The sequence below is a fragment of the Epinephelus moara genome, chromosome 20 (assembly GCF_006386435.1).
Source record: "Epinephelus moara isolate mb chromosome 20, YSFRI_EMoa_1.0, whole genome shotgun sequence".
NCBI classification, from domain to species: Eukaryota; Metazoa; Chordata; class Actinopteri; order Perciformes; family Serranidae; genus Epinephelus; species Epinephelus moara.
Genome location: NC_065525.1, coordinates 45,666,671 through 45,682,439, shown reverse-complemented (window position 1 = coordinate 45,682,439; position 15,769 = coordinate 45,666,671). Strand labels below are relative to the sequence as shown.

Genomic DNA, 15,769 nt, shown 5'->3' with positions numbered 1-15,769 from the left:
GTGATTTTTGACAATATGCTATACTATGACTTTTTCATGATTTTTGACGACATGCTATACTATGACTTTTTTTGTGATTTTTGACGACATACTATACTATGACTTATTTTTTCTGTGATTTTGGATGACATGCTATACTATGACTTTTTTCAGTGATTTTTGACGACATACTATATTATGACTTTTTTTTCGTGATTTTTGACATGTTATACTGTGACTTTTTTTCCGTGATTTTTGACATCATTCTATACTATGACTTTTTTTCGTGATTTTGGACGACATACTATACTATGACGTTTTTCCGTGATTTTTGACATCATTCTATACTATGACGTTTTTCCTTGATTTTTGACATCATTCGTGATTTTTGACGACATACTATACTATGACGTTTTTTCATGATTTTTGACGACATACTACACTATGACGTTTTTTCATGATTTTTGACGACATACTACACTGACGTTTTTTCATGATTTTTGACGACATGCTATACTATGACGTTTTTTCATGATTTTTGATATCATTCTATACTATGACGTTTTTTCATGATTTTTGACGACATACTACACTATGACGTTTTTTCGTGATTTTTGACGACATGCTATACTATGACTTTATTTTCGTGATTTTTGGCGCTATACTGTGACTTTTTTTTCGTGATTTTTGACGACATGCTATACTATGACTTTTTTTTCGTGATTTTTGACGACATACTATGACTTTTTTCATGATTTTTGACGACATACTATACTGACTTTTTTTTCGTGATTTTTGACAATATGCTATACTATGACTTTTTCATGATTTTTGACGACATGCTATACTATGACTTTTTTTTCATGATTTTTGACGACATGCTATACTATGACTTTTTTTGTGATTTTTGACGACATACTATACTATGACTTATTTTTTCTGTGATTTTGGATGACATGCTATACTATGACTTTTTTCAGTGATTTTTGACGACATACTATATTATGACTTTTTTTTCGTGATTTTTGACGACATACTATACTATGACTTATTTTTTCCGTGATTTTGGACGACATGCTATACTATGACTTTTTTCAGTGATTGTTGACGACATGCTATACTATGACTTTTTCTTCGGGATTTTTGACGACATGCTATACTATGACTTTTTTTTCGGGATTTTTGACGACATGCTATACTATGACTCTTTTCCGTGATTTTTGACGACATGCTATATACTGAGTTTTTTTTTCGTGATTTTTGACGACATGCTATACTATGACTTTTTTCGTGATTTTTGACGACATAAAAGTCGTCATTCGTGATTTTTGACGACATGCTATACTACGACTCTTTTCCGTGATTTTTGACGACATGCTATATACTGAGTTTTTTTTCGTGATTTTTGACGACATGCTATACTATGACTTTTTTCGTGATTTTTGACGACATAAAAGTCGTCATTCGTGATTTTTGACGACATGCTATACTACGACTCTTTTCCGTGATTTTTGACGACATGCTATATACTGAGTTTTTTTTCGTGATTTTTGACGACATGCTATACTATGACTTTTTTCGTGATTTTTGACAACATGCTATCCTGACTTTTTTTTCGTGATTTTTGACAACATTCTATACTATGACTTTTTTTCGTGATTTTTGACGACATGCTATACTATGACTTTTTTTTCGGGATTTTTGACGACATACTATGACTTTTTTCGTGATTTTTGACGACATACTATACTGTGACTTTTTTTTCGTGATTTTTGACGACATGTTATACTGTGACTTTTTTCGTGATTTTTGACGACATGCTATCCTATGACTTTTTTTTCGTGATTTTGGACGACATGCTATCCTGACTTTTTTTTCGTGATTTATGACGACATGCTAATACTATGACTTTTTTCAGTGATTTTTGACGACATATTATACTATGACTTTTTTTCGTGATTTATGACATTATACTATACTATGTTTTTTTGTGATTTTTGATGACATGCCATTGTATGACTTTTTTTTTGATGACATACTATACTATGGCTACTACATTTACTAATAATAAAATACTAAATTGCTGTACATTGATAAGAAATAAAGAAACACATACTTATACATATTTTTATGTAGAAATATATATTTCTACATAATGCAGAAATACACCTGCAACCAATAATAATACAAAAGTATCTGTATTGTTATTAATTCTTATGTTAAAATACTTACAACAGGAAGATGCAAAGGACTGCGGCGGAGCGTCGGCCATCTCCCTGTCCCTCTCTGTCTTCTCAGCCTCTCTGCTCGTCTCATCTCTCCTCCACCATTGTACGTAAAGAAGGGACCAATCAGGGCCCTCCAAGGGAGACGGAAGGAAAGTAAAAGAAAAAACGTGGAGCAGGCAGCCAAAGGACGTTTTTTACTCACCACAGGAGACAATGGGACTTCTCAGATTCTTTTCTTCTTCCTGCTGTTCAGACGAGTTTCTGCTCTCTCTGCAGTGGACATTAAGGGCTATTTCCATTTTTTTAAGACTTACTTCTCCTTCCTGAACTTTAAAGTGAACGAGGAACAAAGAGTCCTCACTCTGCTGGAACAGACTCTGATGGACAGACGTAAGCAGTGCAGCTTGTGTGGAGAAGTTTTGCCATTAAACTCAAAGAATGTAGCATCTTTGTAGCTTTTGATACAGAAATATTGTAAATAAATTAGAGTTTTACATTCAAATGATTTACAATTTTAAAAAAAAGAGAGACAAAAAGCAGGACTAAACACACTCAGCTCTTTGAGGGGTCAAAGGTCAACAGGAAATACAGTGGCCAAATATTAAGCAGTGTCATACAGATTATTTACCTGCAGGTGACATGACTGCAGCAGCTTTTCTTTAAACCTGAGTTAGTCGTGTCATAGTCAGAACTCATCTGTTGCATCAGGTGTTGAGTTTATCCTCAAATTAAGTGCAGCACTGTAAAAACATTTACATTTGCTTGGATCCAGAGACTTTTAGTTGCAGGTAGGCTACAAGAAACAGCAGTCACATGTTCCCGTCTAAAGAAACCCAAAGTGTTTCCTGGAGCGGCGCTCATTGACTCTTCCTCTTTTTTTCTCCCCAAGGAATCAGAAAATTGCTCATTATTTTGGTAATTTCAAGATCAAAAGAAGTCTTTTGTTTGTTCTGACCTGGTGCACAATTCTTGCTGGTTGTGTTTCAGAAACTGAACTCACCAGTGAAGCTGAAGGCAGAGTGTCTGTGTGTGTGTGTGTGTGTGTAGTGCTTCAACTCAATACGTCCAACTCTTCCCAAACAAACTGTTTTCTACTTGGAAATGAGAGATGATGTTTAGAGAAGTTTCAGGTGAATATTTTCTGACCTGTTTTCTTAAAGGTCACATTACAGTTACCAATCACAGATTATAAACCTATCTGTCAACAGGTTGTTGGTGTAACATTGAACTAAATGTGGTGATGAAACATGAGTTTCTGTTGTCTGACTGAACACATCCTTTTGGTCACAGACAGTAAAACCACTGCAGCTCAGCAAAAACAACATTTGCCAGGGTTATTCTTAGGGTTGGAACGGTATGAGATTTTTACGGTATGAGAAAAATATCGTGATTTCATGGTATCACAGAATTATAATTATTACTATCAGCCAGAATGACCCTTAAAGGAAGGTGGTGATGGAAGGTTATTTTTGGTTAAGCAAACATTTTATTACTATATTTGACATTTGAGAGTTTGTGTACAAAATCTCCGTTTAAAAAATAACTAAAATAAAATTGAGATTTTCGTCCAGGTGCTTTTTTTCCCTGAATATTGTCGAGAAGCAAATGTAAACGGTACGATAATTGTCAATTATAACATGATGGGATACCTTGAAGCCGATAAACCGTTGCAACCATAGGTGTTATATAGAGAAGCAAAGAACAGTCGTGCTTACGAAATTGGTTTTACTTTTTACTGTTATCTCAGGTTCACAAATTAATTATTTAGTTTCTCGTGATATCGGGTTAATATATGTTATTTCCTGAGAAAACAAATGGCCGATTTCTCAAGATAGCGAAATAATTTATCACGAGAAAACTGCTTTTGTTTAAGCTCACACAGCAGTTATGCTACGCTCAAGTGAGCCGTCGTTACCTTTAATCACACTAATCAATGATTTAGTCATCTTGAGAAATCTGCCTTTTGCTTTCTCAAGAATCGACACAACTAAACACGTACTCATGAGAAAACAAGCTGTGAAATCTCGATAACAAAATAATGACCCTGTGTTCCCAAGATGACAAAAGATTTCCATTATTGTGGCCATTCTGATTATTAATGTTGTTGCTGTCGAACTCTGTTGGAAAGATTTTAGGAACACGACTCCACTTAAAAAAGCATTTTACAAACTGAGACACGTGAGGCTCTGAATGAAGATAAATCATTTCAAATGCTCGTCTCTGAGTCTTACTCACAGTAAACTACAGAATGAGCACGTGGCTAACTGCTAACTCCCAAACAACACATTAATCTGCAGAAATAAAAAGCAGTTATCATTTTGCCTGTTTTAACAGAGTTGTGTTTCTACATCTAAGGTAGTTATAATGAAAATCCCAGCTCTTACATTTGAAAACTCAAATTCAGATTTTGATATAAAGAATATTTATTGTGCAGCTCGTTTTACATTTCCTGACGTTACATGACGTGGTGTTTTACTTCAGCAAATTACTGTCAAACAGAACACGTTTATGTTTCTGTCATAACGTGTGTGTACACTTCAGCAGTTTAAATACACAGTCCATGTACAGGAGGGTTCCACTGACTCGTGTGTTCGAGGCCAAATTTTGTTTTTCAGCTTTAATATTTTTAATTTAGTCGCCAAACTCTCCGAGGCAGCGTTCACAGACTCACAGAGACTTAAGTTGGTTCGGATTTAGCAGCATTTTAACATGAAGTACACTGCCTGGCCAAAAAAAAAGTCACCACCAAAAAAAAAGGTCATACACTCTAATATTTCGTTGGACCGCCTTTAGCTTTGATTACGGCACGCATTCGCTGTGGCATTGTTTCGATAAGCTTCTGCAATGTCACAAGATTTATTTCCATCCAGTGTTGCATTAATTTTTCACCAAGATCTTGCATTGATGATGGTAGAGTCTGACCGCTGCGCAAAGCCTTCTCCAGCACATCCCAAAGATTCTCAATGGGGTTAAGGTCTGGACTCTGTGGTGGCCAATCCATGTGTGAAAATGATGTCTCATGCTCCCTGAACCAGTCTTTCACAATTTGAGCCCGATGAATCCTGGCATTGTCATCTTGGAATATGCCCGTGCCATCAGGGAAGAAAAAATCCATTGATGGAATAACCTGGTCATTCAGTATATTCAGGTAGTCAGCTGACCTCATTCTTTGAGCACATACTGTTGCTGAACCTAGACCTGACCAACTGCAGCAACCCCAGATCATAACACTGCCCCCACAGGCTTGTACAGTAGGCACTAGGCATGATGGGTGCATCACTTCATCTGCCTCTCTTCTTACCCTGATGCGCCCATCACTCTGGAACAGGGTAAATCTGGACTCATCAGACCACATGACCTTCTTCCATTGCTCCAGAGTCCAATCTTTATGCTCCCTAGCAAATTGAAGCCTTTTTTTCCGGTTAGCCTCACTGATTAGTGGTTTTCTTAAGGCTACACAGCTGTTCAGTCCCAATCCCTTGAGTTCCCTTCGCATTGTGCGTGTGGAAATGCTCTTACTTTCACTATTAAACATAGCCCTGAGTTCTACTGTTGTTTTTCTTCGATTTGATCTCACCAAACGTTTAAGTGATCGCCGATCACGATCATTGAGGATTTTTTTCCGGCCACATTTCTTCCTCGAAGACGATGGGTCCCCACTATCCTTCCAGTTTTTAATAATGCGTTGGACAGTTCTTAACCCAATTTTAGTAGTTTCTGCAATCTCCTTAGATGTTTTCTCTGCTTGATGCATGCCAATGATTTGACCCTTCTCAAACAGACTAACATCTTTTCCACGACCACGGGATGTGTCTTTCGACATGGTTGTTTAGGAAATGAGAAGCAACTCATTGCACCAGTTGGGGTTAAATAACTTGTTGCCAGCTGAAAGATAATCGCCCATGCAGTAATTATCCAATAGGAGGCTCGTACCTATTTGCTTAGTTAAATCCAGGTGGCGACTTTTTTTTTGGCTAGGCAGTGTATCTCCACTGTGAGTCGAGCCCTCCTGCTGTCAACACATTCACATTCTGCCTGCAGTCACAGTGAAGACGCCACCTGCTGGACACCAGCAGCAACAACAACAAAAACAATGTGACGTTAAGAAAAAAAAATCCCACATAGAAACTGTGATTGATCACTTGTGTCTTTGTTTGGGCCGTTACTTTTATTTCAGCCAATGATTTCTAGGACAGGGAAGTTCAGATGGAAGCAGCGCCTGAATTATTAATATCATGCAAACTTTGGAATGTGTGATTTTATTATTGAGGTTTCTGGAAGTCCTGACGAGTCTAAATCAGATCAGATTTAATTATTTATTGCTGATCAATTTTAATTTTAAATCTGCAACAACTTTGATAAGAAATGAACGATTTAAAGGTCCAGTGTGAAGGATTTAGGGCAATATGTCAGCATGAATGGGACAAAATATAAGAAGAACATTTTTCTTTCAAACCTGGAGCGATGTCACTTTTCTTGTGCTGCTTTCAGACGTCTTTCACGAGAATTTAAACTTTTGAAACCTCAGAAAATTGGTGCAATTTTATTTTTTCAAAACCATGGGGAAAATGGCAATGAGCAACTTGGTAGGAAATGTCCTACAAATTGCAAAAAATAATAGATTTAGAAAATTGTTTAAAGAAAAAGGGAAAAACCATATTTATAATTATTATTATTACATTTTAAAATGATGTTACAGAATTATTTAAATTTTTAAGCACTTTCCTTTTTTTAAAAACTAATTTACTTGTTTTTGAGAAACTGTTTTATTCATTGTCTTCACTGGTTAAAATCAGCTGCTCTGTTTGTTTTGGAGAGAAGAGACTTCTGTGGATAATTCAGCTCCTGGTAAAAACCTCTTGAACAATGAACACTGAAGGAATTCTAACTGGGAGTTTAGTTGGTTTCAATCCTCACCACTAGACGCCACTAAATCCCCCGAAATCTGGCACACTGCTCCTTTATTTCAAAGTTGACATTTTAAACGCGAGGGTTTGCTGCTTTTCTTTGTCTTACTTTATAGTTAATTTGATAGTTTAAGGTTTGGAAATGTTGGTTGGACAAAACAAGACATTTGATAAAGTCACATTTGTCTCGGGGATGTTCTTACAGGCTTTTTTTCACCGTTTTCTCAAACACTGTTTTGTAGACCAAACGATTCATTGAGAAGAAATCTACAGATTAATTGGCGACATCGTTAGCTGCAGCCCCTAATAACATGTTTGCATAAACTGTGGATGAAAATAATGAAAGCAGAGTTTAGTGTGCAGCTGCATTTAATGTGGGAGCAGCGTGTCATACCTGAAGGTTTAACAGCATCTTTAAATGTCTGTAATTTTAGAGAGTGGCTTTAAACTTGACCTGGACTCAGACGAGCTGTTATAGCCACATTTGAATCACAGACCTTTTGTTTTACTCATTTTCACTGTTTTAAATCAACATTAAATAACTTACATTCTGTTACACAGGTGTTGTTTTACATTTTGATGAAGTTGTTTCAGCAACTAAAGACACAGTAGCTCAGTGTCACGTGTGAGGACATGTTGATGTATTTTATATTTTATTCAAGGAGATACACTGAGCTGTAATAAAGGGAATTTGTCACCAAACAACAGAATGTCTCTCACGTGTTTACAATAGTGTCTGAATGGGTAGCGTCTTTTGGCTCTTACTAATGTTAATAAAGATTCATTTAATTGGTTTTACTCTCTTCAGGGGAGCTGGTGATTACAAACACTAAAAGGTTAAATGAGGCCTCAGTTTGTGAAACTGTGTTGAGGTGGAAAAGATAAATGAAGCTGGAAGTCATGAAGACAAATGACTTTTTGTTTCAGTGTCTGAACCGGAGTTGAATCAGCAGAAATACTCAAATATTAATATCTGATATTATTAATGTGTCCCATCAGCCAGTGGGGCTGCTGGTGATGTAGCAGCTTCCTGTCGAGTCGTTATCACACAAAATCCATACAATCATCTTTTTACAGCATCGAGTTGTTTGTATAAAACAAACTCAGTAAAGCTGAACAGTAGAGGTGGGGAAATCCAAACAGCACGGTATCGCAATATTTTATCGATACACAATATATATTATTGATTTTTACAATACACATTTTAATACAACTTACGACTTCGTACTAGAATAAAAAAATCAGTTGCTTTTTCAGTCCACTAGATGGTGCTGATGTTTTTTCCTGGTGAGGTCAGCAGAGGTCTCAGACAGGAAGTTCACCAGAGAAAGAAATCAGAAATTTATCGCCGGCGTTTAAATCAAACGTCTGGACTTGTTTTGGATTTTTTAAGGCAGAAGGAAAGGAGGACTTGGATATGACACATGCCATTTGCAAGCAAGAATAAAATACTACTGAGATGAGGGCTCACCTCACGCCACCATCCAGAGATAGCGTTAGCCGCTGATGGCCAAACTAACGCTAAACCTGTTCTGCGGAAAAATCAGCCAACACTGGACACGCTTAGCTCGACACAACTACCATCAACTGTGAGAGAGTGAAGAAAATAACACGTCCATCACCTACTTCCTGTGTAAAGATGTGCGTCCATACAGCGCTGTTGAGAACCAAGGCTTTTGTTACATGTTAAAAACACGTGAACACAGGTATGTGACTCCGCCCCCACGTTTTTCACCAATACAGCCATACCTCTCTGTCTCTCTACAGAGACGTGACGCATAGAGCTGAGGAATCATGACTCACTAAAGTCACAGCGGAGCAAACAGCAGACCTGCCGCACAACAATGTAACAGACAACACTTCTAACATGGCTGCTGCCATTCAGTTAGCGGGACACCTGCATGTGAGGTCTGTCACATACCTGCTTAATCTGGCCTCTCAGAGGGCGTTAAATCTGCCCACAGTTCAGTCTGTCAGGTGACTGCAGTATTTCTGACAGGTGTTATCACAGTGTTGGTCGGTCGTCTGCTCTGTGTCACATTGAGCTGCTACAAAAATGATTAAAGTCGATGAACAGACTGAAAACTTTTACCTCATAAAATAAAGTTAAGTGTTTCTTTGGGAGAAAAAAAATTGCAGTTGGAAAAAATTGCAATATATCAGAATTTATTGTATCGCAACACTCAGCATGTCGCAATAATATCGTATCGTGGGTCCTCTGGAGATTCCCACCTCTACTGCACAGGGTGAAACGTGTCAGTGCTGCCAGTTAATCAAAGAAAACTTCAATGAAATGTAAAAATGGCAGGAAACAAAAATAACTTCACATCAATTCTCAAAAATATTTAAACCAGTAAAAATGTTTTAAATTTAGCTGCAGGAAAAGTTCTTCAAGCCGTCTCTTCCTCGTTAGTCGGGGAGCGAAACTCCCTTTTTATACAATAAATAAAAAGAAAAGTCAGTCTGTTCACACGCTGTAAATGTGCCTCATTCACACTCTGCTGGGGAATATTTCAAACAGTCAGTTTGATCAGTGTTAAGGCAGTTTGGAGCAACTTCCTGTCCGAACAGTGAAAACACAAACTGATGGCAGCCTCAGTGAAACTACAGTCCACATGTAGGTTGTGCGGAGCCTGGTGGATCTCGGGAGGAACATTTCTGACCATCACTCCCTCAGATTAGTAATTCATACGCTTTAATGACTTCATTTGTGTCCTTGAAATAATACTTTGTGCTCTTGAATAATGTATTTGCCACCTTTTGTTCAGAAACAGAAAAGATCCAGAAAATTTTAACAGACAAAACTGAGATATATCCACGTCTGTGCAAATTAAAATCTAAATCAGTGCAGTCTATGGTGAGAGTTGAGAGGACAGACTAGATGAAATGGAATCTGCTGTGATGGATTCAGTCATTTAAGTGTCTTAATTATTAACCTGAGGGAAATAAAGTCAATTGACGGCATGGATCACTAATCTGTGGGAATCATTTTTCCTCCCAGTCTGTGAAACTGAGGCAGCGTCGAGTTGGTTGTTGGGTTTTTTTGCGGCTGGCATGTGAAGCATTTGTTTGTCTTATCTGAGTCTTGCGGCTCTACACGGCCTGCTGTCTGTCCTGAGTCGGGCTCGTCTCCTCCGCCTCCCCTCCTCTCTCCTGGTTCCAGTCTTTGAGCCCCTCTGGCAGACTCGTGTCCTCCTCAAAGCTTCCTGTCCCCTCCACAAACTCCTCGTACGTAGACTTCTCCTCGAAAGGCCGCGGGCCCAGCAGCTCCAACATGTCCGCCTTGTCCAGGACCTCCTTATCCAGGAGACGCTTCCCCACCTGAGGGAGAAACCACGGATGAATGCCAAAATATATGACTTTATCTACCCCCTCTTTTCCTGGGAAAAATACCTGCGGCATTCAGGAATTGTGAAAGTGAAGTGAAGTGAAAGCAGCTGCTGTGGTTTTTAGACAAGAAAAAATAAAAGTGCCAGTGAGGGTGAGGATCATTTATCAAATGTTATTGTTTACGCTGTTCAGTTGGAAAACTGTCTATTTGTTTTTTTTGAACAATTTTATTATTTATTTATTTATATTTACTTAAACTTTTATTTGTAATATATTTTATTATTATCGTTGTCATCTCTTTTTCCTATTTATTGTAAATTTTGTATTAATTTATTTATTTATTTCCATCAAGAGAAAACATGTAACAAGTTGAAAAAATAAAATGATGCAGCTGGAAAATTAGGAACATCATAATTTTCCATAGAACTAAACTCAAGTTTGTTTGTGAGTTATTGTTAACTATTATTTATTAGTTTTTGAAAGCCCTTGTGTTTTCAATCATTAAATGGTACATGCTGGTTTAGACTCAGTGATGCTGCAGCAGCACCAGGAGACCTGAACCTCTGCACAGTAACCAGCACACGATCCATCAGAGTCTCACCATCTCCACCAGTTCCTTCTTTTCCTCGATGAGCGCCAACGTTCTCTCGTACGCTCGCTCCACCAGCTCCCTGACCTCCTCGTCGATGAGCTCTGCCGTGGCCTCGCTGTACGGCTTCTCCATGACCATCTCACCCTGCCGGGGCAGGTCGAACGACACCTGTCCCACCTTCTCACTCATCCCAAACTGCACCACCTGGAGGGGAGTCGAGGAGGAGAAGCAGCTGACAGGGTGGGAAAACACTTCGAATACAACAGACCTGTCAGGGGTGTGTGTTGTTTACCTGAGCGTAGGCGGACTGCGTGACCTTCTTCAGGTCGTCCTGAGCTCCGGTGGTGATCTTGCCAAAGAAGACCTGCTCAGCCACGCGGCCTCCGAGCATCATACACATCCTGTCAAACAGCTGCTCTCTGCTGTACAGGTACTGCTCTCTGGGCAGGTACTGGGCGTAACCCAGACCCTTCCCCCGCGGGATGATCGACACCTGGAAGCACAGGAAATGTGTTTATGAGTTATTTTACATTTTTGTACCAAAAAAAAAAGTCATATAGCATATTTTCTTAAAATGTTTTAATATGTTAAAAATGATTTTTGAATTTATATATTTGTTTTGATTTTTTTTATTATATTTTTTTATTATTTCTAAAGGCTTTTCAAAACAATTTTTTAAAATAATTTTCTTAAAAGATTATTTGTATTATTATTTTTAATGATTTATAATAATAATTTTACAAAGTATTTTTTTATTATTTTTACCAGCATTATTATAACTTCAAATAGTTGTTTTTGTTTTTGTGTCTCAATGACACACTGACACTTTGATACTGACCCATGTCGAGTTTTAAATCTCTCTCTAAATGTTTCTGTCACTACGAGAAACACAGAAGTTGTGAGCTATGAACACAGACGGTGTAAAGACATCAGACGTACCTTCAGCAGCGGGTCGGCGTGCTGCAGGAACCAGCCCACGATGGCGTGACCCGCTTCGTGATAGGCTACAGTCTTCTTCTCTGTGGGCTGCAGGACCTGAGTCTTCTTCTCCAGACCTGAAAACACACGACTTATAAACTGATGTCTGACGGCGACAAAAACAAACTGGATGATGATTGCTGATGTTTTACTGCTCTCGTTTATGTTATTTACATTAAAGGAAATCAAATAAGTGTTTATGATGCAGAGTGAAATAAAAACAGGAACATGTCAAATAAAAGTTGATGAAAAAAGAGAGAGGATTGTGAGTTGGGTCAGTTTGTGACATCACACTGACCTCCGATGACCCGGTCGATGGCCTGTTCAAAGTGTTTGGCGTTGACGGACTCGTTCAGATGTCGAGCAGCGATCAGTGCCGCCTCGTTGCAGACATTAGCGATGTCAGCTCCTGATGAAACACACACATCCACAAACTTTGAGACTCGTTTGCTAAAGACATCAACTATAGCCACAGACATGCTAACAAGAGTTAGCTAATGATTTTAGACAAGCGCAGAGTCTGTGTTCTTCACACAGCATAATCTACCTATTAATTATTTCTAATTTCATTTACTTGTTAATTTAATATTAAAAACTTCAATATTAAGATTATTTTATTTTACTTTAATTCTCAAACTGCAAAAGCTTACTTCTAAAATCTATTTCCATCACATCACTTATTTGAACTCTGAACTTGTAACTCTTGTATCTTTGCTGTATATTGAAAAGCACATTGAATTGCCCTGGTGTATAAAATGTGCAACAGAAATAAAACTGCCTTGCCTACGATATAAAACCTTTAAAAAATATTTATATATATTTAAGTGCTGTATTGTATGTACTTCAGTGATAGTAGTGGTGAAATGCTGATTTCCTCTGAATATCTTACACCATTTTTTTAATAAACCAATTTAAAGGTTGTCAACACTTTGTGACTAACCTAATTTGGTTTGAAAGTGTGTCTAACTAACAGAGGTCTACTGTCCATAACATTTCCTTCAAATTTTTCATCTCTCTTCTGTCAGTTCATTTAGGTCATTCAGCGTTAACTGAGCATCCAGATGTTCAAACAAACTGACTGACTCCACCATCATGTTTTAAATTCTTCTACATGTCTCTGACAGCTGTAATGAAAACACTAAACTGTGACAGACGATGTTTCTGTGATGTACCAGTGAATCCTGGTGTGGCAGCGGCCATCTTCCTGGCCAGAACGTCTTTGTCCATGTTGGGGTCCAGTTTGATTGGTCGCAGGTGGACTTTAAAGATGGACGCTCTGCCCTTGATGTCCGGAGGACCTGAGAGGAGACAGGAGAAAAGAAAAACCCTCAGTCTTCTGACACTAAACATTTAAAACCTAAACTTTGCTTCAGTTACACAATCAGTGAATTAACATGGAAGGAAACAAAATGATAAGACAAGATGTTTATTGGGAGTAATAAATGATCAGATCATAAGAACATAATTATTTGTTAAAAGATCTTTTAAATGAATCACTTTTTAAAACAATAATAATAATAATAATAATAATAATAATAATAATAATAATAGTGATTCAGCCTGGAAAAGTTTGTAGTGAGAAAAAAAACTAAATGCCCTCCATCAGTATAACTTCTACTGTCGACTTGTAGCAGTTCTCGTATTGCATTATTTATCTACTTAATATTATTCACATAAATATGTTATTTTAAAGTATATAAAAGTACATATAATGTTGTAACTGAGCTAAAACAGTTAGTCAATTAATCGATAACCAGGAAATTATTTATATAATAATCACTTAATCATCTGAGTCACTTTCAAGCAAAATAGTCAAATATTTGACGCTTCCAGCTGCTCAGTTTTGAGGACTGCTGCCTTTCTTTTCCTTAATTTACAGATAACCAAATATCTGTGAGTTTTTCTGTCAGACATAAAGATAAATACATGTAAAAAAAAAATAAAAAATATTAATCAAATAATATGAAGATATCAACAGAGGCTCATGGAAACTGTGACTGATGTTTGGCCAAGAAATGGAAGGCTCTCTAAGTCTTCCTAAGCTTGAAAAGTTTTTGTGACATACAGCAAACATCTCCTCACGATCCTCTAGCTACATGTCCTCTGAATATGCTGTGGAAAAGTCCGGTCTCTGTAGGCAGCCCAGGCTCTCACATGGCAACAACAACATTGTGGTCCACGCTGCACCAACCAGCGAAAGCAAGCGCGCACACATGAACGTGGTGCCCAGAGAGGCAGTTAGAGCTACAGGCTATAATGAGGCTAAAAGGCGAGCTAGCTCTGTTGTGTTTGATAACATTGTTGAAGGTAAACAGAAGTGAAGTGTTGTTGTTGCCATGTGCGGAGCCTGGGCTGCCTACAGAGACCGGACTTTTCCACAGCATATTCAGAGGACATGTAGCTAGAGGATCGTGAGGAGATGTTTGCTGTATGTGACAAAAACTTTTCAACCTTAGGAAGACTTAGAGAGCCTTTAACTAAGGAACTGAGAAAGTCTTAAGTAGATCAACAGATAATTCTTAGGTGGAAATAAAACAAACTCTTTGCCCTGAGGACCCCCACGTGTGTGGTTGTGCTGCTGCCGTGGTCCTGCCAGATGCCTCCTGCTGCTGCTGCCATCATTAGTCATTAGTCATACTTCTACTGTTATTATACACATATGACTATTGTCACACATGTATACTGCCAGATATTAATACATACTTTCAACATATTGTACCACAGTAGCCAGAACTATAACTATAATATTATTACTTTCATTAATGTTGTTGTAAGCTACTGTCATTACCTGCATCTCTCTCTCTCTGTCTCTATCAGCTGTGAGGGTCATAAGGACAGAGGGATGTCGTATGCTGTAAAGCCCTGTGAGGCAAATTGGTGAGGCAAATTGTGATTTGTGATATTGGGCTTTATAAATAAAATTGATTGATTGATTGATTCTCCACCCCTGCTCTAAAGGCCCAAAGGAAGTGATGACTCTTTCAGCTTCACCAGAAGCACCAATCAGCTCTCAGCGTTGAACGCTACCTATGTAGATCTGTCTGTCAAAGCGTCCCGGTCTCATCAGAGCAGGATCCAGGATGTCGGGTCTGTTGGTTCCAGCCAGGACCACCACGTTAGTTGCCGTGTTGAAACCTGCAACAATATAAAAAACATGCAGTTATTAATAAAACACTGTTTCAAATCCAAACCTGAAGACTGGGCTCATCTTCATCGTACCATCCATCTCCACCAGCAGCTGGTTCAACGTGTTCTCCTGTTCACTCTGACCACCAAAGTTCCCCCCTCCCCTCTTCCTCCCCACAGCGTCGATCTCATCGATGAAGAGGATGCAGGGGGCGTTCTTCCTCGCCATGGAGAACATGTCCCTCACCTGTGGAGGAGGACACTCAATTAATCATGGTGTTGTCACTGCAACATCAGATTATCAGAGTGAACAAACATGACGGCTGTTTCTCCTCATTCATCCACCCAGAGTAGTTCATGCTTCGTCTTACGTCTCTAACACTGAATCCAGAGAGATATCTGTGAGATTGAGATACGGAATATTGAAATGTCAGATAATGTTTGGCAAAACATGTGGAAGACATACAGTCAGGTCCATAATTATTTGGACAATGATACAGTTGTCGTCATTTTGGCTCTGTACACCACCACAATGGGTTTTAAATGAAACAATGAATACCTGCTTAAAGTGCAGACTCTCAGCTTTCATTTAAGGCTTTTTTCAAAAATGTAGTATGAACCGTGTAGGA

At 38.2% G+C, this 15,769-nt stretch overlaps 1 protein-coding gene across 1 annotated transcript in view; it reads right to left on the bottom strand.

The window, feature by feature from the left end:
* Nucleotides 1–15,769, bottom strand: part of afg3l1 (AFG3-like AAA ATPase 1) — a 28,344-nt gene that overhangs the window by 1,012 nt on the left and 11,563 nt on the right. Inside the window, exons 9-16 of the mRNA XM_050072864.1 lie at nucleotides 15,234–15,387; nucleotides 15,042–15,149; nucleotides 13,187–13,312; nucleotides 12,313–12,423; nucleotides 11,976–12,091; nucleotides 11,329–11,529; nucleotides 11,046–11,240; nucleotides 2,212–10,435 (exon numbers count right to left, since the gene is read on the bottom strand). Coding sequence (XP_049928821.1) covers nucleotides 10,208–10,435; nucleotides 11,046–11,240; nucleotides 11,329–11,529; nucleotides 11,976–12,091; nucleotides 12,313–12,423; nucleotides 13,187–13,312; nucleotides 15,042–15,149; nucleotides 15,234–15,387 — 1,239 coding nt within the window. The 3' untranslated portion in view covers nucleotides 2,212–10,207. The remainder of the gene's footprint in view (nucleotides 1–2,211; nucleotides 10,436–11,045; nucleotides 11,241–11,328; nucleotides 11,530–11,975; nucleotides 12,092–12,312; nucleotides 12,424–13,186; nucleotides 13,313–15,041; nucleotides 15,150–15,233; nucleotides 15,388–15,769) is intronic.